The sequence below is a fragment of the Opisthocomus hoazin genome, chromosome 8, assembly GCF_030867145.1.
Source record: "Opisthocomus hoazin isolate bOpiHoa1 chromosome 8, bOpiHoa1.hap1, whole genome shotgun sequence".
NCBI lineage: Eukaryota > Metazoa > Chordata > Aves > Opisthocomiformes > Opisthocomidae > Opisthocomus > Opisthocomus hoazin.
In genome coordinates, this window is record NC_134421.1 from 48425052 (window position 1) to 48452040 (window position 26989).

The window sequence follows — 26989 nt, forward strand, 5'->3', positions numbered from 1 at the left end:
AACCAGTCCCATTTCTGCACTATGTCAAAGAGAGATTCTGTGAATTTTCTGTCTTATCTGTGAGTTTGGTATCCGTACAGATAACGAAAGACTGTCCAGCCTAAAGACAGAAAGACCCTTTTCTGCATGGACTTATACAGTTTAAAAATTGAAGGCTTTTCCACTTCATGTACTGATAAAATGTTGTACAGAACATCTGAAATTTCTCTGTGTGTAGACTTGTATAAAACTGAACAAATGGGTTTCAGTCTACTGAGTTTAAGACAAAAGTGTCCTGCATTCACATTCCTGTGGCAGGGAACACATGTAGTGTTTATTCCAAACCACGTGTTTAAAGTAACAGATTTTAGGTTATAAATTCTGGTTTGGCCAAAACCAAGGAGGGACAGAAAGAGATCAGTAAAATTTCAAGTCTTCCTGTATGTATATTTCACATTTCTGTTAATATTTATGTTCACTATGTAAATGCAACAACATCACATACACATACATATTTATGTACATACACATGTTTCTATAAGCACACAAATGCACTTACAGGTTTTGTTTAATGTAAAACATTAGAGGGGCATTTCTATTTTCACCTTCATTTTAAGAGAAGGTAAATAAAAAGCCCCAGGGATCACTGAACTTAAATGTTGAAATGAAAAAACTGTGACATGAATGCCTAAGTCCCCAAGAGTAAATAGGCTTATGTATGTCATATTTAATATTGCAAAGTTCTTGTAGTCAACAGAGTAAAAATAATCTTTGAAATCCCTTTAGATGATGCAAAAGAAATTACGAGAGTGGGTCTTACTCAAGGAGGTAACTGGAAAATTATTTTGTATTGTGAAACCTAGAATCCCATTTTGCTCCTATTGGGTTCGGTGTAGACTCTCATTAGGCTGTAGTATTAAGTGCTTGATTTATTGCTCTTGTTAATACATGGCATTTCTTAAGTAGAGCTAAGTTTGCTGATAAGGGCTAAAAGAATCTTTCTATTCAATCATAAACTAATTTCAGCAATATATTGTTAGAAATTTTTACACAGTGTCAACCTCAGTAGTCTTGGTGTACAAGCACTGCCCTACTGAGGTCATGGGAGGTAGTTCGTTCCCCAGGCATGCCAAGTGATACATGTAATTTTCCACTGCGATATCTTTGTATGCATATATGTATGTATTTATATAAGAAGAAGATTAAAATAGCTAATCCTTACAGCCATAATTGAGGATTCAACTCAAAAAGCTTTTTGAAATTGTAATGCTTTATCTCCACCTACCTCAGCTGGCAGGAAAATCCATTTATAATACAAATCATTGTTTATTCCCATAAACCCGAGAACCATCGCGGTAGCTGCTGGGCCTGTTACAAAATTTCCCGTCCACTCCCCTCTGCTAGTAATGCCCTGTGAGTCAGCGTAGAAACACGATTCTTGTTAATCTTCCTGGATTTAGTAAAGATGTAAAAAACAATGGGTTCTTAAAATTCAAGTCTGACAATATATAGAGGTAAAAAATATTTGTCAGCCTGTTTTCTCATGCAAAATACAGCTGTGTGAAGTTCAGCAGTTATTGTAGTTAAATTCTCTTGCAAGACCAGGGTGAGGACTCGTGCCTCTATCATTTCATATACCACAGGTGACATAAATTGGCTATAGCCATTCTCAGATTGCCCCAAGACATTTCCTCTTGTGTAGGATACTTTATACTGACAGCATGTGCTGTGTGCCCATGCCCAGGCACCGGCAGCGGGCGGCCATCATGGGGAGAGGAGAGGCCGGGGCTGCCCCGCACCAGACAAAGTTGGGCCCAGCCGGCTCCAGCTCACCCCACTGCAGGGCACAGCCGCACCCCTCGGCCGCAATGGCGGCACCTCTGGGAAAATGTATTTAATAAAGGGCAAAATGCTGCACGGCAGTGAGGAGTGAGGAAAAATGTGAGAGAAACAGCCCTGGAGCACCAAAGTGAGAGAAGAAGAAGGGAGGAGTGCTCCAGGCGCCAGAGCAGAGGATCCCCTGCATCCCGTGGAAAAGACCCTGGTGAGGCAGGTCGTCCTGGTGCAGCCCATGGAGAGCCCACACAAGAGATGGCTGCTGCCAGGAGCTACGGCCTGTGGAGAGGAGCTCGTGCGGGAGCAGGTTTTCTGTCAGGTTCTGTGGCCCCATGGGGGACCCACACTGTAGCAGTCTGTTCCTGAAGGACTGTACCCCATGGAAACGACTTAGCTGGAGAAGTTCATGAAGGATTGCACCCCGTGGGTGGGAGCCCACGCTGGTGCCGGGGAACAGCATGAGGAGGAAGGATCTGCAGAGGCAAAGTTCTATGAACTGACCCCAGCCCCTATTCCCCATGTCTCTGTGCCACTTGGGGTGGGGAGGTGGAAGGGTCAAGCGTGAAGTTGAGTCTGGGAAGAAGGGAAGTCTGGGGAGAAGGTATTTTAGTTTTGTTTTTGTTTCTCACTATCTGTTTTTATTGGTGATAAATTCATTTCCCCAAGTCAAGTCTGTTTTGCCCATGACAGTGACTAGTGAGCAATCTCGCTATCTTCATCATGACCCATGAGATTTTTCGTCTGATTTTCTTCCCCCATCCTGCTGAGGAGACGGAGAGAGTGGCTGGGTGGGCGCCTGGCAGCCAGCTGAGGTCAGCCCAGCACACACACCTGCTGTGCTGCTCCAGCTCCGTCACAGGGACAGAGTGGACTGGGAATATTGAAGAACTACTTTTTGCCACGCGCTGTGACAGGGAGCTGAAAAACCCTTGAATGTCTTAATCTAAATGAAGTGGTTTCATGGCTTCCACAACTGAAAATCTGGATTTAGAAGATAAAAATCTCAAACCCAGATTTAACTAAAAGTAGAAGAAAGTAACAAATGTGGAAAAAAATTCCCTCAGTTATGCAATGCTGCCTCAGAACTACACCAAGTTTTATTCCAACCCTGTCAAGCTCAGAGAAGCTTTAATGCATGCATGGACTTTATATATATATCTATATATATAAGTGAATAAGCCAAATTTGGGCAGCTTATAAGGGTCTTTTTGTTAAAAACACAGCCCAAGTAGTTTTTTGATAATGATTTGGCTAATGTACCTTGGTGCTCCCCGATGATGCAATTCAGCTTTGATTAAAAACTTAGAAGTTAAATAGGTAGCATTTTATTCCACAGAACAAGAAGGACAAATAGGTGCATTATCATGGTCTAATATGCAAAATCAGCACCTGAGTACTCACCTGGGCAAAGCAGAGACCTGAATTCAAGGCCAGCAGGGGCTTGAATAGGGCTCTGACTTCCTGTGAATATTTTTTTGCTGCTTCAGACTTGTAGTCCAGTTGAAAATCTGTGACTTTAACAGATTCAGGAACTCCCTTTCTTTAAGTCTCTTTGCCCAGATTTTCAAAGTTTGTATCAGAGCAGAAGTCTTTAATTAGGTAAGCTAATACGTCACCTCCTCGCTTTTCCTGGTCTCTGGAGAGGGAAAATGGGAAAAGGCAGGAACAAAGTACCACTGTGTTGCTGAGACTGGCAGGAAAGGGAAGGAAACCGCACAGGCAGGATGGCTGATGGAGAGGCATCAGGAGAAGGGCAAGAGACTCCACCTTGGGAAAGAATCGGCGTGAAATAATATGCAGATGGATGTCACATAGGAATATTGTTGGTCACTGCTGAGGTGAACAGGACCAAGCATCAAAAGGAGGAGAACAAAAGGGAAGACAACTTTTTTCTTGAAGAAAAAATAGTTGGAAGAACTATCTGGAAAATAAAACAGAGTGATACTGAAAGAAATAATACTGAAGACACCAACCTTCTACCTTGACAAGTTTTATAATATTGCTCAGTTAGTCTGAATACAGTCAGAGATTTCAGAACCAAATTCACTCACAGGTGAAAAAGAGAAGGGGAGGAAAAAGAACAGTAGAGAAGAGTTGGAGAGGGAGAAGCTTGATACTTTCACTATGAAAAAGTATTTGGAGAGTTATTTTAAACACCTTTGAAAAGAAATAGCTAAAGAGTGTTTTGATTCATTAAAAAGAATAAAATCAGAGTTTAAGTCATCTGCCTCAATGTTCAGAAATGAGGTGGGAGTGGTCTTGCTGGTCTAATGACTTCCTTTTGCCATCTGGTGGAAATGGGCTGGAATGCCAAGTTTTAGGAATGGAATGGAATGGAATATAAACCACTTGAGATTTTTTTTTTAATTTGCTGTCCCTTTATGTCAATTAAAAGAATTCAGTGTAATGAATAAAATGGCATGTCAGATATGTAGCACTGTAGATTCAAAGCCTGGCAAGCTACAGAAGTCAACTGAATTACACAGACTAGTGCTGCCTCTACCATTAGCTCACATCCACAAAAAGAAAAAGAAAAAGAAAAAGAAAAAAATTGCTGCTTATTTTCTATTGACTAGCTCAGACGAGAGCTGCTCAAAACTTCCCACCTGCGTAGAGAAAGGAAGAATTTGTTTTTCTAAATGTTGGGGATTGAGTGCCCTCCTGTGTTCAAGTGGCAAATTGCAAAGTTAATGGAAAGAAATTTTTTCCTGTTTTTCAAAAATGCGGTATTACCCACCAAAAGCGTTGTAGTGTTGTGGTGTTTGCTCCACAGAAATCCAAAGAATCCACATGCTTTAATTAGCTAGACAGTTTGTTTTGCTTGCTTTTGCTAGATACTCGAAGTTTGTTTAAAACAGAATCTGGGATTTGAAAACTATGTTTCCTCATTTATTTCAAATAGGAAATGATTATGTAATGAATTGTTCAAAAGTCAAGATAAAAGTTTTGTAATAAAAATATCTCCATCTAATAATTTGAATATGCAAGGTTCGTAAACTTGGATCAGTGGATTTGACAAGTCTAATAGATGAAATAAAGCAATAGAAATGACAGAGTAAATGAAGCAATGCATTTTCAGTGCATATGAAAGCACATACGAAAGGAAATTCGGAACATGAGAAAAGAACTTCCCAAAAGCTAGGGCAGGAGCAGATAGCCAGTCTGAGTATTTCAGCCTAAGTTCAAAACCTCTGTGGTTTCAAAGAGATAAGAAGAGGGATTTATAAAAGGAAATGTCAGGGACCCCTGGCCCTCATTCTGAGACATCAGAACAAATGTAGTTGCTGGGGTCTTACGTTGGAGACCATAAGTTAGTGACCAATTTTGACACTCATCTCCATTCTTCAGTGCTGTGTCTGAGGACACGGTTCCCCACACCAGCAGAGGGGGATGATGAAAGCAAGGCAGGAGAGTGGGGTCTCAGCCCAAACCCAGACCAGCCATGAATGTTCCAGTTGTATGTGATACTGCTTTATTTTTGTGTGTATCACAGCTTACTGGTCATATTTCAGTAAGCTTCAGCTAAATACTTTACATTTTATGCTAATATAATTTTTTTGTACAGGATAACCTACCTTTGACCTTGTATATTATTTTTAAGCTATACAGAGGTATTTGAGCAATTTGAAAAACAAATGTCGGAGTCTCAGTAAATTTCTAGCACAGTGCTAATCAGTCCATCTGTATGTCTGGAAGAGTATCAAAACATTCATCTTACTTGAATAAGATGAAAAGAGCGTTGGAGGGGAAAGGCTGGAAGACATGCAAGAGTAGCTGCCTGACCAGGCTTCTTCTGGAGTGCAGGTTCCAGGCTCACAAAGAAGGTGTGCATGAGCCAGACCCAGGACTGCAACGATCTGATCAGACTTCTTCGGCAGATGTCTAGATGGTGCCTTAAAAAATATAATAACACAAAATCACGACCTGCTAACTTAATCTTTTCTTAGCCTCTCCCTGTTTGCCTTTTGTCTCTTTAGGTACTACAGAAAGACTCAAACACCCTTGAGAGGAAGTTCAAATGTGATAGGTTTATCTTTAACCTTTAAAAGCAATCTTTTGTTAAAGATTTATTATTGATTACAGTCTATTATAGCTGGTGAGAGAGCGTGCAGCTCTTCTAATGCTGCTCCGATAGACACATAAAGACAGAGTAATAAAGATGTTTCATGCCCAGGACGTATATAGAAATCTTTATGTTTTGTGTTTCGTATTTTGTATCTTGGGAACTGGATATGGATAGTTCACAAAATATGATATAAAAAAGGGGGAGCAGGGGACTCAGTCCTCAAATTAGCTTGCTCTTGAAAATCTATTGTTAAAATACCAGTTCTGTTTACAGTGCATGGCATCCCAGATATTTTAGTGGAAAGCTAAAAATGAGACACGTGAAAGACTTGCATTAATTTTCTCAGGAGGTGGCTCAAGATGTTAATAGAGTCATTTCTACCATTTAATAAATATCACGTTCTTTTCTTTTTTCTTTCTTTCAGTTTGCAGCTCAGAACCTGAAAATGTCCAATCCGATCCAAAGAATTACACTAGTCTTCTTGTTACATGGGAAAGACCTCGGGTTGTATACGACACCACAATAGAGAGATTTGCTGTCTTTTATCAACAGTTGGATGGAGAAGACCAGACTAAGCATGAGTTTCTGACAGATGGGTATCAGGACTTGGTAACTGTAAACTCTTCAAGTTTCATACAAAGGGCTGATGGCAAAACACTCACTGTTAATTATCTTAAGGGATTAAACAGTATCTGGGAGATGATTCAATAAAAAATTACTTCTTTGGCTACAGCTCTCAGAAGCTGCACTTCATCTTTTGGCTGTGAAGCCACAAAGACAAGTAAAAAAAAAAAAAAGCTGCTCTCGCCCAGAGGAGAGCAAACTGTCACAGATTGCCGTTCTGATTTGCCTATACTATCCCCAAAAGTTTATGATCATGTCAATCTCAGAGCTCCTTAGCCATAAAACCCTTAGTCCATTAATAGTAATCTGTACTTCATTGCTCACAGATGTGCAAAGAATGACCTACACAAGCAACTAATAAGATCCAGTATGATCATACTGCTATAAATATTAAGTTCCTGGTTACACCTTCGTGGTATTTTACTAGTGTGATCTGTTCCTTTTACCCTTTTTAAAGACTCATAATTTGTCAGAGATAATGCTACCTAAACCTAGTGTTCAGCATTGAATAATTAGATAATATGGTATCCTACATGTAAAAGTTCACAGGATGTTTTTTAAAGTTGACTGAAAAATATTTGTGAGAATAAAATATGAAAAGTATGTAACAGAGTCCTAGATGAAAGGAACTTTATGGTTTGTGTGAAAAATGTATTATGAAAAATTTAACATTTCCAAATATTTGATACCCACGTGCAAGTAAATGATTAAACATGGTTTTTCTTTTAGGGTGCTATTCTAAATAATCTGCTGCCCAATACAAGTTATGTTCTTCAGATAGTTGCTGTTTGCTCTAATGGTCTATATGGAAAGTACAGTGACCAAGTCATTGTTGATATGCCTTTAGAGGACCCAGGTAAGTGGTCTTTTGAGCTTACTGATCACTTTTAGCTGAAAATCTATGTTTGACAAAGTAGCTTGTTTGCAAACCAGTTAAAATACGCGATTATCAAAGTCTGCTAAAATGAAATTTCAAAATCGCTGCAGTTAACCTTCAGCATGTTCTTTGCTACTGATATTTTACATGATGTAATTCTTCATTCCTTGTAAACATTACCTATGAAAGACTGCATGTTGATTTTTTTTAACTCTAAGAACATTTTGAAAAACACCTACCTGATTTCAAACCTCACAAGTGTATCTTTTAGCAATACAATGTAGGGAAATAAAACCATGTTTGGTGTTATTTCTCTATGGTTCAAGCGTCCTCCCAAAATTAATCCACGCAGCCAAAGTATTAAGGAAACAAATAATACAAACCCCATAAATGACTTATAAGACTATATCAACTGATTTTGAAATTTGATTTCTTATGATTACTTGGAGTTTGATTTCAAAGGACTTGCGGTGATGGAATTCCCTTGCTTCTTAATGCTCCCTCGCAAAAAATCAAAAGGCCTAACAAACAAATCTCACTGATTTCACAACCAGATTTACCTCTTCCGCCTGCTGGTAAATATAAAATAATTTGAAACTGTAGCATGAAGCTTGATCTATTCCTTAATCATTGCTTAAATTCTATGGAAGTTTTAGCATCAGACCCAGTTCTTACCAAAATGAGTGAGAGTTGTGTTTTTAATTAAGAACGCTGTAATTAATCATAGGAAAAAAATCAAAGACTCTCTGATGGTGCCAGAAAACATTTTTTATCTAAGGGCCTGGATTCTTGTTGTTTATCTACTGATTCTGTAAGTTCAGTTTTACACTTCATTAAGTCTGTTTAGCTACAGCAAAGTCCTTAGCAATGTTGTGATGTACTTGGGAAGACAGGTCAGTTTTTCATTTCAAGGGAACCACATTTTTTTACAGCGAGAAAGAATATGATTCTCAACAATCTCTACCGCATGAATTATGAACTAAAATGGTAATAGGCTTGTAATAGTGTGGTTTTGTGTGAAGGAGGGGGGTGCAGTTTCAAGTATCGTGCATATAAATTTTCAATAAACATTTAACTTGTCTTTCAATCACAAACTGTTAAGAAGAATGCATTTTTGAAGTCTTATGCTGATAACTACCAGAATTTTCCTATTTCTCTTCAGTTTTCGAAGAAGTCCATGACAAGGTTCTGACATTCTGCCTGACATTTCGCTTTTCTGTTTATCCTTCATCTACCTCTTAGATACTAGATTCCTCCACTCCCTTTCCAGAATTTGCTGATTTTGTGTTTGAAGATTTTTTCAGATGAGATTTCATCTACATAGCCCCACATCCATTTCTATATGGGATGACAACTAAGCAGCGTAGTAGTGTTGTTATTACACAGTAGTTCAACAAATCACAGCTTTAAAACCTCTGAAAACAGACATTGCAAAACAAAATCCAGTGCAGGTAATACCCACAGGATAAACTGTCCTGCTACTACTGTTGTATCCCTGCTGTAAGGGTGAGTTCGTACCACCCGGCTGTGTGCCATCATTCTCTTTGGAAGGAAACGTGGGTGCAGAGGTGGGGAGGGAGATGAGAGCACTGGGGCTGGGTAACTGAGGAGCCAGCACTGCCGGCACGGCTGCGCAGTGCACCTGAGCTGCGAGCAAATACTGCTGGGGAGCAAACCCAGCAAGAGGACAGTGGGGCGTGGGGAGCAAACCCGGCAAGAGGACGGTGGGGGGTTTGGCAGCCTGCAGTTGGCCAGCGGTGTAGATGCAGCTGCTGGTGACGGCATCCCTGCTGTACTTCTGCTGAAGTCAGCAGTGGCTTTGCGTTCGTTTCGGTGGAAGGAAGAGTGAGGGCCTTGCTTTGGAAATACTAGAAAACTCGTTTCACTTTCTAGTATATCAGCAGAAATTTCTCTGAGATTGATATTCTCAGACAAGAGAATTTGGTGCGATTAATATTATGTTTGGCACTTCTGAGTGAAGGGCTGATGTTCTCATGCCTTTTTACACAGACACACCACAAATTTCTTTTTGTTAAAAAAATGAGAAAGTACAAAGCAAGGATACCTAGGAGGCAGAACAATGTAAAAATGTATCTATATAAAATATGAACAGGTTAGCGTAACTATGAAAGTGGTGTTTTTGTGGTTTCTGTCATTTGAACATTTAAATATGTCTCTTTCATGTTGCATTAAAGCAAATTAACGTTAATAAGTATATTCTTATCCTGAGTTTTCTTGTTTTTAAATAAAGCATTATAAAGGGGAGAGTTAAACAATCTGCATATCAGAACTGTCTAAACACCTGGGTTTTATTCAAATTTCAGGCAGTTCTGAAAATTTGTAATAGCTTGAGATGTGTCTAAGGTTTTTCCTTTAGTTTTCCAAAAGTTTTAGAATTGAGGAAGATCATTTCAGGTCAAATGAAGTGTTTCAGGGATATTTTAAATTTAAAAAAAAAAAAATAAAAGAGGGAGAGTTTATAAATAAAAATGAAATGCCAAAATGAATATTTTGCGTGTTTCAGAAAAACTGTTTCTTTGGGATGCTTCCTAACTGAAATGGACACAAAGTTATTAAATGTACTTTGTGTTCTTTTGTTTCGACACTTCCACAGCAGTACATCTGAAAGCACTGGATGAGGAAAATTCAGGGAAAAATCCCTCTCATGTAATTAGTATGATTCCTAGGGAAATATATTACTCTATAAATAAATTTTATAGATGCTGTCTCAACCCTGAATATAGTTTTAAAATATGAAAAAAACTTCCATTTATTTCTAATATTAATGTTTAATTGCGTACTTACTTTTACTAATTATTTACATCTGAATTAACTGTTGCAAATATTGCAAGTGTTTTCGTATTTAATATTTTAATATTGAAAATGTTAAACAACAGAGGTATGAGAATGTAGATATCTAATGAGAAAGACTTGTTCAGAGCAATTTACTGGTTACAACTATAACATCAAATCGGTTTTGTGATCTGCTTTATAGATCTTGAGGCAAAAGGGGATTTCTTGGAGCTCCTGCTTGTGAATTTATGAAAGAAAATTTACCTTCACCCTGAAGACTTGAAATAAAATTGACTCACATAAAGCATAAGCTAAAACTTTCATTTTCAAGAATTACTCTGAGTAAGCCAGTTTAATTAAGATGAAATTCCCTGCAGTCACCTCCAGATCAATTAATCTTCATGTTAAGAGCTAAAGTGAGGCATGAGTCATGCGGAAGCATTAGATGAGCCCTTTTCCGGGAAGTGTTCTGCCCTTGGAGTGGCCACTTCTAATGAGGGAAGTTTCAGTACACCGTGCAACACCAATCTGGTGTTCAAAAAACTCATAACCGTTGTTTTAGACTTTTCCTTTTGAGACGCTTGCAAGAGAGAGCATTTCTCACATCTTCTCCCCACTTCACCTTGGTGCCTCCTGTACATGGTTAGTGAGGGCTCTGCAGGCTCCGGATGTTCCACAAAGTGGGTTTAAACCCTGTCATTCTTGGCAATGCTGTCTAAGAGGAAGGACCTCTTTTGGGCCGTGCTCTCTGCCTCAGTTTGTGGAATCCTCAGGAGCTCTGATACGACACTGGGCAAATGATCACAGTTGAGACCTCTGCTCTTTGGACATTTTCTAAACTGTTCAGAGTGGCAGCCTTTCATCTTGCGATATAGCGTACGTGCACATTAGAATTGTTTCCAGTTAGTTTCCATTTAGTAAAAGTCACCAGATGCCATACGCGGTGTAGCCACACAACCTCCAACAGAAAGTGAAGGAAATCGTGTGCATAGTGTTTTAGTCAGCTTGGATCAAAGTACAGCGTTTATTTACCGATTATTCATTTCCTATTAGAATTGGATTTGGAATAACTATCTAAATGTGTGCTTTGACTCTCTAGATAACATCTGTATAGCTCTCAAAGTTCTGCAGTAGTTTGTTGTGTAGTTAATACCAGTGTTTACTTAATATGCTTTTGCTGAGACAGGAAATGAAAAATAAGAATATAACTCTCCTCTCATCCTCCTTTATGTAGACTTCAGTTGGTGTTTATCAAAAAAACCCATGCTGGGATATGGCTCTCAAATGCTGTCTCCTGCATGGCAGGTCATGCTTTCAGCAAGGCTTTGTGAGGGTCTAACTGCAATTTCTTTGTAACTTGTCTTCGTGAGTGATTTTTTGTCCTAAAAAACACTAAGCATATCTTAAATGTTTCATTTAGGGGATGCTTTTTTCTATTTTTGTACTGATAAATGTAGAAATCTGAAAACTAGTTTAATCAGAAGAAACAGGCTTTACTTTTGTTCTTGCCATGCCATTTATAAGACAGTACAGAAATGAAAACAGTTTATGGTGTGCATGTTATTCTACAATTACAAATCCGGTTAAGACATTTTTTAAAGGATCTGCATTGAACATAAATGTAGAGAAATAGTTACCTTTTGTGTCTTTGTTCTATCATTTCTTCATCTGTCATTAAAATGAACTATGAAAAGACCTCTACAAAACTTTCTCACTAATGATTTAATTATATTATTTTAAAATGTAAGCTATAGAGTAATCAATATGTGGTTCCAGAAAAAATAAACAAGCTTGTTCATCAACCTACATCAATGGGTTGTTTTTTGGAGGCCGTGGTTCTTATCCTTGGTTGGGGGATGTTGGCAGATTTCTATAATCTCCTATGAAACCAGAAACTCAGCAACAGGATTAACACAACTTCTGTAACGGTGTGTCTCTAATGCTTTCGACAAATACATTTTCTGTGACAAACTAAGTTTAAATAGGCATTGTAAAATGCATGCAGATTTAGTGTTGTTAATACCATTATTTTTGCATATATATATACATATATGTATACATATATGTATATATATATGTATCTTAGTGCCTCTCCATGGAGACAACAGAAAAAAAAATGTAGTTTTCTGCTGGTGGAATTTGAGAGCACGTACTCTACTGTATACTCTAGCACAGTCAACATATTTTATTTTTCTGACTGAGTCTGATTAGAGCTCAACTCAAGAACAGTGACCACAGAAAGAATGAATAGAATTTCTCTGTGTTAAAAACATTTTTCAGAGAAGTCTGTTGAATGTGTAATTCATGGTATGGGTCTACGGTGGGAAGACTTTCAAACTGATGTCTACAATATTTGATTTATGTCATTGAGAAGCCAGGGAATATCATTATCTCCTCCACCCCTTCCTCCCCTCCACTCCCCTCCCCACCCTGCCCCGGAGCCTCCTAGGCTTCCAGGAGTCAGAGGTAAGATATTTTTTCTCTAACTTGTTAACAAAAGGTTAATTCAGTACTTGGTAATTTATAACTGTTTGTTACAAAGGAACAATTTATGAAGATTTTGTGCAGTATTGTTTAGTCAAAATTTGTTTGCATGCTATAATCTAAAAATAAAACCATATGAGCTTATTAGTTTCATAAGCTTTATTTAGTGTATGTTGCATATAATACATGTCTCATTTAGTTTTGAAAGTTAGATACTGACAGACCAAAGAGAATACAAATTAAGTCGTAGATCCCCATCTGACTTTGCAGAGACGAGAAGTGTAAGGTGGCATCTGTATACTGGTGTGTTGAGGAAACTTCGCATGGGAGTTGTGGAGGAAACTGCGTGATGCTGTCGTTAGAATCGCTCCCCAGGCTATGAGACTGGCGTTTTCGCTTGTGCAAATCAGCCCTCAGCAGACGTGCTAGCACTGACGTACAGGCAGGGTGCTAGAACGTTGCTTAGGAGAACGCCTTAGAAAGATTCAGATAGGGAATAGACCATTCTGCAGACCAAAGGAGCAGTAAGATGAGTTAATGCTGTGCAAGGTGTATTGGATTTTGTTGCTGGAGGCCCATGTCAGTTCATACCAGAGATCTGCAGGTTTCTAGAGACCTGCTTTGAAGCCTTGCTTGCTGACCACCATCAGAAGTACAATACTGGAATTGCCAGAAATACAGAGAGAAAGAAGGTGAGACTACCTGGGCTGTAGGAGATTAATTCCTTGATCCTGCTTAACTTACTTATTTGTGAAAACTGAGAAGGCCTCAAAAGCCTTTAGAGTAGTTCTTCGCAGAGCGCCCAGTACCTGTTTATTAGGGACTTTCTGTGGGATGCAATACAGCTGTGTTCATGTCCTTACGTTAAATCGAGCGGAGTGGAGGTTTGAAAATGGCCTTAAGTGCTGGACTGTAGGAGCGGTGATTCTCTTTGGTCTGCTCTGATGGAGACTGGCAGCCTACTGCATGCTGAATAGGATGGCATGGCTGTTGCGCTGGTACCTGACTCGAAGCCTGGGTGCACAAATGAGGAATCTGCTGTTTGAAAATCAGAGAACAGATCATTTTACAAGAATATCTTCAGAGCTGTCAGATTAAATGCAGAGGAGTAGTTGATTCCCCGACTTACCTTATTTATCTCTTCTGTATTTCTGCATTAAACTGTACTTTCTCATAGGAAAGATTCTCGTAAACTTGGTTCTTCCTGGCTAGGATATGGTTCCTCAGTGCAGATCCAACATGTGCTGCAGTATTCAACTAGAGCCAGGCATAACTGTTGTGGCTGAATGTGTCCTGTCTCGATGAACACTGCTACCCTTAGAGCAAGTCCTCAACCGAGGTGGTTGGCCACTTCTCCAAGCACAATCCTGTAAAACATCCTAGGCTAAGTCTCAGTGAACCTATTAACTAATCAGTTGAGTCCTTGCAGAGTTAATAATTCTGTGAATTTAAAATGTTGGATGATATGGTGTGTATTTTTGTTTTATAGAGGCTGACCTCATTCCCGAACTGAATGAAACTGAAGAATATGAGGTATAGCATTCATTTGTTTGTAAGAGAGTATTTAAAATACATACATTTCAACTAAATTGAATTGATATTCTGTGAAAATTTGCAAAGCTGTGTCACCAACAATGGATTGTCTGTATTTATATATACATACATATATATGCATATACAGCCTTTTCATTCAGCTATATTCCTCCCTAGATAACTCTCGAGATAGATGCCTCATGATTTATTTCTCTAGGGCTGGAGACAGGTGACGAAGTATGGGATATTGCAGGATATGCCTAAATATTTTTGAAAATGGGGCATCAGGTTACTCTCACCTCTGAGTGAAGTCTGACAAAATTGTTCATTTAGCAGAATCAAAGCTGTCACCCAATGTTGGTCTTTTTAGTTTGTTTAAAGAGAAATCTGACTTGGGCTTGCTTGTGATGGTCTTAGCATGTAGTAAACTAAAGTGAGGGAGGAAGGCAGGTGTGCTTGAGATTCGTGTGTGTCTGCTATCAGTGTGCTATCAGATGAATTTAACAGTTATTCCAAAATTCTTGGAGGGTCATTTAGTTCTTGAACTCAAGTTAGACTTTACAGTACAACTCTGTGCAACTTTGGGTGTTTCTTTGATACCCTCTGCAGACTAGTCTGGTAACTAGGTTTCTGGTTTCCCATCAAGGAGAGAGGTGAAAATATCACAGTGAAGTTTTTAACAACGTTTAATACAGATTTTATAAGATGGACAGTTCCTTCAGTAAGACCTGCATTTGTATCAAGTAATCCTGCAGAATTTTTATTTTATAGTTGCAATCTACGATGGCAGTAATCTCACTGAGTGGCAAGTCCTTCTTAGTTAAATAAATAGCCTGTGCTTACCTGGCTGTCTGGTTACCCCTCCTTGTATTTGTGGATGCTGACTAACCAGTAATACAGTTATTTCTCTGTTGATGTAAGCTGTGTATCTGGACTATTACATTGCATCTGTCAGGACCATAGCTGTGTGCTAATGAATGCCAGTTTATTTTTACTTGAACCAAGAAAATTTGAAAGTGCAGATATTGCCCTTCAGGAAGTAGATTTTTCAGGAACAAGGACCTGTCCAGTCCAGTCCAGGTTTGAGGATGCACAACCTAGGCACTGCTGTCCCTACATTTTGGGCATTTAGCCCTTGGAATGAAATCCAAACGTGAGAGCCGTGTCTGAGGTCCCTTACATTGTGCGAGCGCACTGGATGTTCCTGGCACAGAAAAGGGAGTGCGGTGTGAAGCACGGCTCTAGCCTGGTGGCTAAAGCCCTCACTCTGGTAAGACTCAATAAAAGCTACCAGCTCCTATCAGCCGAGTGCCCCAATTAATAGTTTATTCAGCTGTGCTTTGTCTTGAGCACTTTCTTTCAAAGACTCTTATTTTACATTCTTCTCTCTGCTGTGCGCTGCTCACTTCAGTGAGGAGTGGGATATCTACTCAGCCTAAAATGTAGTGGAAACTGAGGATTTCTCAGCCTGATAATGATGTCCCGGTCTTCTGTCTTCTGGGTGTTTTCTCTCAACATTATGCTTTTGAATAAAATCAGATGGGTATTGCCAGCACATCACCAAGCCAGATCTTCAAAGAAAGAGAGAGTTGCAATTGTATTTTGCGACAGACTCCATCCCGCTGCTGTCTCTTAGGGCTATGTGGCCTTGTCAAATCAAATCCCTTCAGAAACTGAAGGTGCCCCTCAATCTAATTTGCAGAGTTGTGCTTGGACAGGTCTGGTTCTGGTGCAGTTCTAGATGGGGGCCCAGCACAGAGCTGAGGGCGCTGCTGTGTCTGGGTCAAAATAAAAATGCCTGCTGAGCAAGTTAGATGCTTCCACATTATGTTTTTTGATTTGAAGCGGGGAAAGTTGGAGAAAGGATTTGAACTTAGATACTCAAGGCCTGCCTAAATCCTAATTGTATTTAGGCATGCAATTTTTTTGTTGTTGTTTCTTTTTGGATCTGTCCTTAGAAGTCAAAACCCTAACACAGGTTTTTCACAAAGTATCATTATTCATGTTCAGCAAACAAGGGATCGTAAGAGGGACAAGGTGGCATCACTCACAACACTTGTGAAACTGTTACGGTCATGCTGACTATCTTGAAATCATCTACAGAGAACTCTGAAGAATCAGCTGATTTAAGGACAGGTGATAAGTATATTTTACAAATTCTGTTACTATGGTAGTTTAACTACTATCAGGATATTAGTGCAAATCTCCATTCTCATAGCAAAACCATTTTTTCATTGATGTGTACTGCATATATGATTGCATTTTATTAGGAAAGAGGTAGAGCTTTTTTTAATAAATAAATACTATGAGTGTCTGTCTCTGAAGCAGAGTAAAAGTAACACAATATTTAAGAAGTTGATGTGACACAAGATTTTTTGTTTATATTACAAATAAGTAATATTTTCAAGAGAGGATAGGATACCTGTTCTTGCATCTTAAAATTTTGCTTGAAGACCAACAGTATTCTCAAGTGTTGTCATGTTTTGTCTCGCTTGTTTCTATGGAGCCATAAAAAAGTCTATTATAGCAGTTTTGGTTTTCATTTGTGTGCGGTGTCCATAAACATTTTTAATTGTCTTCGGTTATGATATCTTTTCAAAGGATGAAGTCGATGAAAAGGAAATAAAGGTGGATGAAGAAACTGCAGTGATTCCTAGCACTGACAGTACAATAAATCAAATAAGGAGGAAAGATTTCCAGGTGACTACATCTAGCTATATTCAAGATAAAATGGGGACAAAACCCAATGAAGCTAAAACAAATAGATACTTAACAAGAGAAGAAGAATTGCATGGTAAGGATGATGTTTTCAAAGCAGTTTATTACCTTACTTCTCCACCTGCTAGTGAAGTTTCTGAAGAAGAGGAAGATCCTTTTTCGGAATCCCGAACAATTACTGGAATTCCTCCTCAACTCATTGGCTCCACCAAAGGCATAGAAGAAGAATACATATACCTTTCTTCAGGCACTGAACCAACAAGAATAACCACTACTGTCCATAGTGATGAAGATTTCTTATTGTCTCCTTTTAAACCTCATCAAGAATCTGGTGACTTTTGGAGTTCCGTTCTTACCACTTCTTCAGCACAGTTCGTTACGGAGCAGACCTCTGAAGAAGACACCCTTCCTTCGGGAAGCCCAGATATAAGCATGCATGATGTTCTTTCCCAAGGCTCCATTAAGTATGTTTCAGAAGGTGCAGCACCCTCAAGCTCTGATGAGCCACCAAAGCATATTTCTTCCACTGATGGAAATTTGTGGCTTCGTAATGCTACAGATCTGACAACTCAGTCTGTTGATACATCAGATAGCAGGCAATTGTCTCAGACCAGTTACACTGATGCTTATGTAGAGGGATTAAAGCCAGCTACAGTACCCTATTCCAGCAGCCCAGTGGCTTCGCAAGACACTTCAGATGCGGATTTAGAATTGCCACATTATTCTACCTTTGCTTTCTCCTCTGCTGAGTTATCACCTCACTCTGTCTCTTCAAGCTCTGGAGAATATGGTTCTGCTTCTGCTGCCAGTGAGGTACTCTCTCAGACAACTCAACCAGTCTATAATGGTGAGATACCTCTTCAACCTTCCTACAGTAGTGAAGTGTTTCCTCTAGTCACCCCTGTATTGTTTGACTCTCAGATGCTCGACACTACCCCTGCTACATCAGATAGTGATGTGACCTTGCATGCTACACCTGTATTTCCCAGTGTTGCTGTGTCATTTGAACCCACCCTGTCTTCCTATGATGATGTACCTTTGCTTACATTTTCCTCTGCTTCCTCCAGTAGTAAAATGTTTCACCGTCTGTATACAGTTTCTCAGATGTTACCACAAAGTGCTACTCCAGCTGTTGCAAGTGATAAGGTGTCCCTGCATGCTTCTTTGACATTGGCAGAGGGCGATACATTAAAACAGCCAAGCCTTGCTCAATATGCTGATGTGGTGTCACATCAGACTACTCATGCTGCTTCAGAGACACTGATATTTGGTCATAATAGAACTCACGTATTTTCTCAAGTTGAACCATCCAGCAGTGATATAAATATGCATGTACTATCTACAATGTCTGAACTTCCTTATGCTTTGTCTAGTAATGTGGGCTCCCTCCAAAGCTTTACTGTTTCTTATGACTCTGCAGAATTTGTGCATGATTCTGTTGACGTATTTCGTCAAGATCCTTTACTTAGCAGCTATAACAACGTATTGGTGCATAAACCTTCTTCTGTAATATCACAAGCTGATATTTTGCTGCAGCCTACGCACTCTCTGTCTAGTGATACGGATTGGTCTGAAGCATACTCTGGTAGTGAGTCCCTTTTGCCTGATACAGATACTTTGACGGTACTTAATGTTTCTTCCTCTGATTCTGTAGATGAAATTTTGTATGAATCATCTGGGTTTAGTGATGTTAATAAGATGCTTCAAAAAGGTGATGTTGTATATGGAGATGAGAGAGAACCGCAAATTTCCTCTTCTTTAAGTGAAATGGCTTCCAGTGCTGAAAGTAAAGTGATACCTGAACTTTCTACATCTGTTTCTAATGATGATGTAAATAAGCAGAATACGTCTCAGCAAGAAAGCCCACTTCCTGTTTCTAGCACAAAGGGAATCCTTCCAGTCTCTCTTGCTTTTCCCACTACTAAGATATTTGATCATGATATTAGTAAACTTACAGAAAATTACCTTTCCGTTCAGCCTTTGCATGTTACACCTCCAGCCTTTGACGACACTTTGCTTAAACCTATGCTTAGTGCAAGCTCAGATGAAGCTTTCTCTGCCCCTGCTTATAGCAAAATGTTGTCCTCGACTCAGCTGCACTTTTATGAGACCTCAGCTACATTAAATAATGAAGCATTACTGCAGTCCTTCTTCCAATCTTCTGGCGGTGGCACTCTGCTTAACACAGCTGCAGTTGTGCCTAGTGATCCAATATTGGCTGAAAGCTCCAGGGTTCATAAAGATAGTTCTACATTTGACCAAATATTGCATCAAATGGCACCAGGTTCTGCTACAACTGAAACCATGCTGCATTCTACATCTGCACCTTCTGCTGCTGATACGTTGTCAAACACTTTTAGTAAGCCCACAGCGTCACTTCAAGGTTTATCTGTCTCTTATGCAAGTGAGGAATATGTTTCATCCAGTTTGTTTAACAGTGAAGATGTTCAGCAGGTTATGCCTTCATTGTACAGTAGCGATGTTGCATTCCAGCTGACCAGTTTAGAAAATACAAATGCTTTTCCGCCCCAAGCAGTGAATGCTGTAACAACTCCCTTCCTAACAGTTGATACATTACCACGTGTAGCTACTCCTGCAGACAGCCGTATTTCTTCAAGTGTTTTTGAAGGAAGTGAGTCTGCCAGTGTCTCTTCAAGTTCCACACTTGGTTTTGATCCTGTTCACATGCCTGCAGTTGTTTCTGATTCTGATGTGTCCATTCGTCACCCTCCTCCTTTATCAAATGTACATATTTCTGTTACAGCTGTTCCTCCCAAAAGTGAGATCCCTGTAACTTTGAGTAGGTTGCTGGGTCTTTCTAGAGAATCCTCTGGGTTGTCTCCCAGTATCATGTCCAGTACCGATTTGTGGCCTTCTGTAGTTGAGGATGACTACGATGAATATGACGATGGCTTCCCTTTAAGTAACTGTATCTCATGCGCTTCCCATAGAGAAGCTCAGGATATGGTAGTAGAGGAACAAAATACAAAGGTAAACAATAACAAGGATCAGAGTAACCTAATTATAAGCTCACATTCTGAGAAACCTGAAGAAGAAGAGAAAGTTTCAACTGCTGCATCAGACAGTCAGATAAACCTTGCCATGAACAGACGTAATTATACATCAGTACCGACTTCGACAGCAAGTGCGCTACCTAAGAAGTACAACGACCCGACAGTTTTGGACAACCACGTTCAGACTGCTGGTGTCCCACTGCAAAACACATCAGAGTCTAAGTCTTGGGCTGTTTTTACAAGTGATGAAGAAAGTGGTTCTGGCCAAGGTACCTCAGATAGCCTTAATGATAATGAAACTTCAACAGATTTCAGTTTTCCCGACCTTAATGAGAGAGACACTGAAGGGGCAGTTGAAGCAGGTAACTCAGAATTAACTCCTGGATCATCACAGTCGTCAGCCTCATCTGTTACTAGCGATCACTCATCAGTATTCAACATCTCTGAGGCAGGTTAGTTATGGATAAATCTAATGAATACCATGGAAAGCTGTGAGGGGGTACTTTTGTGCCATAGAGAACGAGAAGGTTTATCTACATATAATAAAGGAGAACGTAACAGTGCCAGTGGGTGTGATTAAGGAATCATTGGGAAGCAGGGGATGCATGCTGAGCTGGCTATCTTGTGAATGCTACTTCTAGCTACTTAAAACTGCTCCTGAAATATTCTTCAGTAAGAAGATTCATGCTCTGCTATTGGATAGATGTGTACTGTCAGCAGAAGCTGGGTGGTGCACAGTCTAAAACCAGAATTTGTTTCAATGTTAACTGTTTGATTTTAGTTTTAAAGGTTTAAGAGGGATGCAAGTTCTCTGTACAAAGACAAGTGCTGCCCTTATGGAAACACACCAGAGGAAACCATGCCTCTGCCAGAGCAAACATACCTCCGAGAGTCTGATTTTTAACTTACAGCAGCACATTTCCTCCTTGTGTTTTGCTTTGTATTTTCTAAGATGTGTTGAGCAAGGAAGAAGATGCTTCAGTTTGATTCTGATTCGTCTTAACTCATAAAAGCATTTTCATTCTTATTCAGTATGCCACCTTCAAATTTCAGTGAGTTGCAGATGTTTTGTGCCAGATTTGCATATTTCTAAAATACTAGAGCCAGTTTTCCTGTACCTGTTTATATTTAGTGCTATTTTCCTATTTAGTCCTCTTAAAGTCAGTGATAGCATTTGTGATCTTTGGTTCCAAGGATCAGGTCAGAAGGCAAAACTCAACTTCACCTGATGAATATAAAGCATTTCTTTTTCTAAAAATGCATTGTTGGAAAATTTGAAGTGTTCAGACACATAATGTGCATTGCCTGTTGTTAGAGTGTTGAAAAATACAAGAGTTAAGTCAGAAACAATAACTGATGTTTGGAAAAAAACACAACCCAACAACCAAGATTAAATTGATATTTTAGAAAATAAATTGAATTTCCATTAAGTACTCACAGCATCTGTAGAGGGCAGTATCATCCAGCTAAATCCACTAAGGAATGGAATCCACAAAGCATGTGAAATTTTCACCACATTTCTACAAATACACAATTAAATCACATGAGGTCGTATTACTCATGAGAAACAGAATACTAATATGAAGAAGTGGTAGATTGAGACTCTGCGTAGCTGGGGCTAATGAAATATGAAAAATAGAAAATAAAAGGAAATAGAAAACATACTGAAATAAAGTAGGAAACATACTGAAATTAATAGGAGTCCTAACAAGGTAGGTGTTATAAAACTAAAGTGAATTAGTTCAGTAGGTAAGTAGTATATTATGGAAAATGCATAACATTTCTTTAAAATCAGTAAAAAGAACATCAGTATTTCAAAATTTATATTACTAATGTGAATGAGTATCACTGTAAGAGATTTATAGTTTGCATAGTGAGCGTCATTTGAATTGTTACTGATAGTAATTCAGAAAGGATTATACATGACTGAAGGAGGAGGAGGAGGAGGAGTACAGCAGACTTAAACTTTGTCTTCTAAATATTATTGAAAGACACTATACAGTATCATTTCATGTACATTATTTTTTCCAATAAATGATGCCAAATATTGTCTTTTAATAAACGGAAAATTCAATGTGAGCATGTCTAACATGGTGTCCTGTAAATCAAAGACATCTTTGCTTTAATTCAATTATAAAGCAGTGAAACAAACAAAAAAAAAACCCTAAGCTGAGAACTTACTGATATATTACAGGGAATTCACCAGAAATTCATGAAAAGTCTTCTTGTTGTGACCATTACAGAAAGAATTGTAATTTAAACAGTTCCCAGTCTTTGTCGCTGTTAATGCCTGTTTATGCTTGTTCTGAACTAGGGCTTTCTCCGTAAGACCTCTGTGGCTACCTAAATCTTTCAATTTCTGTTGAACAAGTAAGAGAAATTAATATAAAGAAATATTCAAAGGATCCAAACACATCAATTATTAGGGAGCAAAGAAATCTGCTATAGATGAGGCTGTCTTTTCAGCTGCCATCAATGGAGGGATGGCCAAGTAGGCAAGCAACCCTGCCTTACAGGAGAAGCCTGCTCTTCATTTCCCATAGGACGAATGCATTTGGTCATGCAGTTTGAAGGAACCCTGTCATCACACAGTTAAGACTGGCTTTTACCCTCTGGATTAGTCCAGAGTTGGATAAGCAAGTACGAATGCCTCAAAGGGACCATTTTCTGATCTGTCATTCATACATGTAGTTTCTTCTGAAATCAATAGGAAATGCTGATTTTTGCCTACTCGCCAGAAACCTGGGGACAGATATTTCAGAAGTAACTTGTGCCTGCAATCACTGTGCGCACTGAGCTACAGGATTTAAAGAGTAGTGATTGATTCGGGTGTTTGAGTACTTTAAACTAAAACCAAGAAGATGCTTGCAAGATCAGAGCCTAGACCTTTTACCATATAAAGCCCTGAAAGCCCCTAAACTCAAGAAAGTGGAAGCAGAGAGCTGCCTGGAAGTGTGTACTGTGTGAAGCTGTTTGGTTTTTGACATTGTATTTAGGACATGTGCTTTGTTCTCTTTTTTTTTGTTTCCCTCCAGATACAGCTCCATTCCCTCCTCCCTTTTGCCTGAAAGTTTTTTATTCATGTAGAACTGGTCCTTTGAGATCCCAGTGGAGTGCAGCTCATTTCTAGACGGCAAAATTTTGCTCCCAATCAGAACATTCATTGGATTAGGACTGTTCACAAAAGCATAAAACATTCTTAGAAAATCTAGGGGTTTAATTCTAAGAAGGGCAAAAGTGTTTATTTCTGTGTTTTAACTCATATAATGGTCACAGATCACAGTAAACTGCACAGATTGAAAAGAATTAGTCATTTAGCGTCAAAATCACAGTTTTAGAATGTTTATTTTTTGAGGTTTGACCAAAGTTAAAAATGCAATATTGGTGTTGTCCACTATTGTGTTCCTTTATTTTAATGGGATTATAAAATATATTGCTTTAATCTTCATACAGATTCCTGTGCCCAAATGTTTCTGTCATCCACCATTGCAAGGCTGACAGAAATGGAAAGTCTAGATAATATCTAAATAATAATTTGATCAACTGTTAAGATGGAAGTAGGAAATTTAATACTGGCTCCAGTATAGTTGGGGGAAGAAGTACTGCAATTGGATTCAGAGGAAGCAGGGTGTGTCTATAAGGCGAGTTACAGAATGGACAGTGTATTAAAATACAGAAGGCTGAAGTGCAATACAGCAAGCATATAGGCACTACTGTAAGAAAATTTTCCTATTAAACTATTAGTCAGAGAAGTGGTTTGCATTATAGGAGTGACAGATTCATATCAAAGTGTTCTTTACACATTCCAATATTATGTATTTAGATTCCTTAACTCGGCTTTCAGCTAATAAACAGGTGAAAATAAAAAGCTTTCTTCTCCTATATTTTAACAACAATCTGCTATTCTTACAAAGAAAATTCTCCACTGCTGGAAGGCTGAGTCACATAAGCTTGAACACTTTGCTTTACCCGCTGTCTGCTTATTTTCTGTAAGCTGGTTTGCAAATGTATACACTTTCTGCAGTACGTAGTAAAAATTAGAGGTAAGTGGTATTAAATAGGATCGCTATAAGACACATTCACTCATGCTGTGCATTTGTCAGTATTTAAACATGGACTGTTTCAATTTTCTCTGACTGCAGAGGCAAGTAATAGTAGCCATGAGTCTCGTATTGGTCTAGCTGAGAGTCTGGAATCAGAGAAGAAGACAGTTGTACCACTTGTGGTCGTATCAGCCCTGACTTTTATCTGTCTAGTGATTCTTGTGGGTATTCTCATATACTGGAGGTAAGTTGTTTTTTGGTTGGTTGTTTTTTTTTTTCAGTTTTAAAGAGCTCTGATTTGAAAAATGTGATTGACGTTATTGAGCTGGTTTACAGGAGGGAGGCTGGATCTTGTCTCTCACCGTGTCTTTGTATTGTTCCCATTGCTGCAGTGACACAAAGCTGACAAAATACGGTGATTTCAGTCCAAAATGCTCAACTACAATCCTTTGTGGTTGTAGAGGATTGAACCACTGCAAATAGTTTATTTCCATTTTGAGATATTTTAGTAAACTTAATTGTGATTATTAATACCTAGAGGACAAGTGACTTAACACTGCGAATAACAGGAGGGAGAATAAAAATAAATAGCATGGCATGGGTTTGTTTCCCAATTCTTTAACAGTTTCCAGTCCTTTAACAGTTAAAAAAAGGTAGTTGTCAATTTAGGATGAGAATATGGTCCTCATCAGGACCATGTGAATGAGCAATTCATATCGGACTGTAGGAGTGTACTGTAGCTCACATTATATGCAAGACAGAAATGGGGTAGTTTAATAATAGTATAATAGTATAACAGTATAAATGTTTTAAGATCACTTACTGAGTAGCTCATGTGATGTTCTAGGGTTAAAACGTTGTTCTACTTTGTTATGGTTAGAACGTTGTTCTGCTTCGTGATTCTGCCCATCTCCGAACCAAAATTTGCCCCCCAGCCTTTCAAACCTTTCACTAACTAAGGATGTGTTTCATGTGCACACATGTCCTCAGCTTCCCTCATGAGCCTGTTTCTCTGTGACTGATAAGTTGATAAGACATTAAGAAAAAAAATTTGGCTGAAGAGAAGTGACAGCTGTAAAAAGTCATGATGTTATAATCAGTGAGGGCAAAGGACTACCTATAGTGTGAAATAAGACAGACCAGCTGGCGTGGCACAGATCTCTGCCCCCTCACAGGGGGCAAAAACCAGAGTGGCTGCATTCACATCACCTTCTGGGGATGGTCTCTGCCCTGTGCTAACCCCAAACTGTGTCAAGCACTGAGTGAAAGAATGCAAGTTGGCCTGAGCGAAAAGCATACTGGGAATCTTGTTAGCCATGTGACAGTATGTGGCAGTCCTCAAGCCTTTGTCTGTCTCTGTTTCATTGGTTCTAGATAAAGCCAGGGAGTCTTCCTAGGGACAGATCTACATAAGCTTTCATAGAGCTTTCAAAATCCACACACGACCTTAACCCTTCCTCGAGTGTGCATATTGTCAGGGAGGAAATGTAGTGGACCAGAAGGGGGAAATACGTTGCAAAAACTTCCTGCCGTGAAGATTCTTGGTGGTTGGTGATTGACGGGAACCTGATCCTGTAATTGTACTATACTCAGAAGGGGAGGTGATCATGCTCCTGTACTCAGCACTGGTGAGGCCACACCTCAAGTACTGTGTTCAGTTTTGGGCCCCTCACTACAAGAAGGACATTGAGGTGCTGGAGCGTATCCAGAGAAGAGCAATGAGGCTGGTGATGAGTCCAGAGAACAAGTCTTATGAGGATCAGCTGAGGAAACTGGGGCTGTTTAGTTTGGAGAAGAAGAGGCTGAGGGGAGACCTTATTGCTCTAGGAGGTTGTAGTGAGGTGGGTGTTGGTCTCTTCTCCCAAGTAACTAGCGATAGGACAGGAGGCAATGGCCTCAAGTAGTGTCAGAGGAGGCTTAGATCGAATATTAGGAAAAATTTCTTTACTGGAAGAGTGGTCAGGCATTGGAACAGGGTGCCCAGGGAAGTGGTGGAGTCACCATCCCTGGAGGTGTTCAAAAAACATGTAGATATGGTACTTCAGGGCATAGTTTGGCAGGCATGGTGGTGTTGGGTTGATAGTTGGACTTGATGATCTTAGAAGTCTTTTCCAACTTTAGTGATTCTATGATTCTGTGATTGTGTGATTGCTTGTGTAATACTAACACATAAACTAGCAGCAAGAAACAGGACCTTGCTCTTCCAGGAGCTGTATGAACAAGGCAAAAGGCAGGCCCAGACATCTCACAGATGCTTCCAGAGGTTGTTTCTTCTTCCCCCACCCCCCCACCCCCCGTTAATCAAAACTGTATAAAAGTGGCAAAGAACCAGGAACTGGAGCCCAGACTGCCCTTTCCAAGCTACCAACTGCTGTAATCTTGAGGCTATGGTGTCAGGGTTGTGCTTACTGACTTTTCTTCTAGTCTCCTGACACTCGTTTTTTGTCAGCCCAGCAGGGTATGTCCCACATGGACATCTTCTTCTTCTTTCCAGAGAAGTAAATTGCAGGAAGGATTGCACAACTCGTTTCTTAGTTTCTGTCTAGTTCAATAATTATGCTGTCCATCACAGGATTTCCAGCAGACCATTTTCATACTGAGAACGTTTTCCTGTCTTTCATGTTACGCAACATGAACGTTCATAATCATTTTCCAAAGGGTTTCATCCCTGAAGCTAAATAGTATTTGAAATCTCTTCTATTTGCCAAAGATCACCGTCAATTTTAAGACCCAGATTGTACAGTGCAGTTGTAGTAATCCTACAGGTTACAAGCTTGTTTTTGTCGAATAACATTGTGTTCATCTTGTGTTCTTTCTCTGGGCATGAACAATTCTATAACATAGGTCTTTCAAAATAAAACAAAAATCCCGTTAGTAATATCTTCTTGACTTGAATTTAATCTTTTCTGTATTTCTTGTGTACTACAAAATAAAATATGGAGCTCTTTTTTTGTTAATCCTCAAGAAAATTTTCTTGGCATTATGAAAACACCAGTAACATGTTTCTTATTTCAGAGGAATG

General features: G+C 39.2%; 1 protein-coding gene across 6 annotated transcripts in view; it reads left to right on the forward strand.

Moving 5' to 3' along the window:
* Positions 1 to 26989, forward strand: part of PTPRZ1 (protein tyrosine phosphatase receptor type Z1) — a 143528-nt gene that overhangs the window by 87477 nt on the left and 29062 nt on the right. For 4 of the 6 annotated variants that reach the window (XM_075427680.1, XM_075427682.1, XM_075427681.1 and 1 more), the window contains exons 9-13: positions 6306 to 6490; positions 7235 to 7361; positions 14149 to 14192; positions 16794 to 20376; positions 24067 to 24211. In XM_075427680.1, the coding sequence (XP_075283795.1) occupies positions 6306 to 6490; positions 7235 to 7361; positions 14149 to 14192; positions 16794 to 20376; positions 24067 to 24211 (4084 nt within the window). The remainder of the gene's footprint in view (positions 1 to 6305; positions 6491 to 7234; positions 7362 to 14148; positions 14193 to 16793; positions 20377 to 24066; positions 24212 to 26989) is intronic. The other 2 variants (XM_075427685.1, XM_075427686.1) reach the window with 1 other exon arrangement.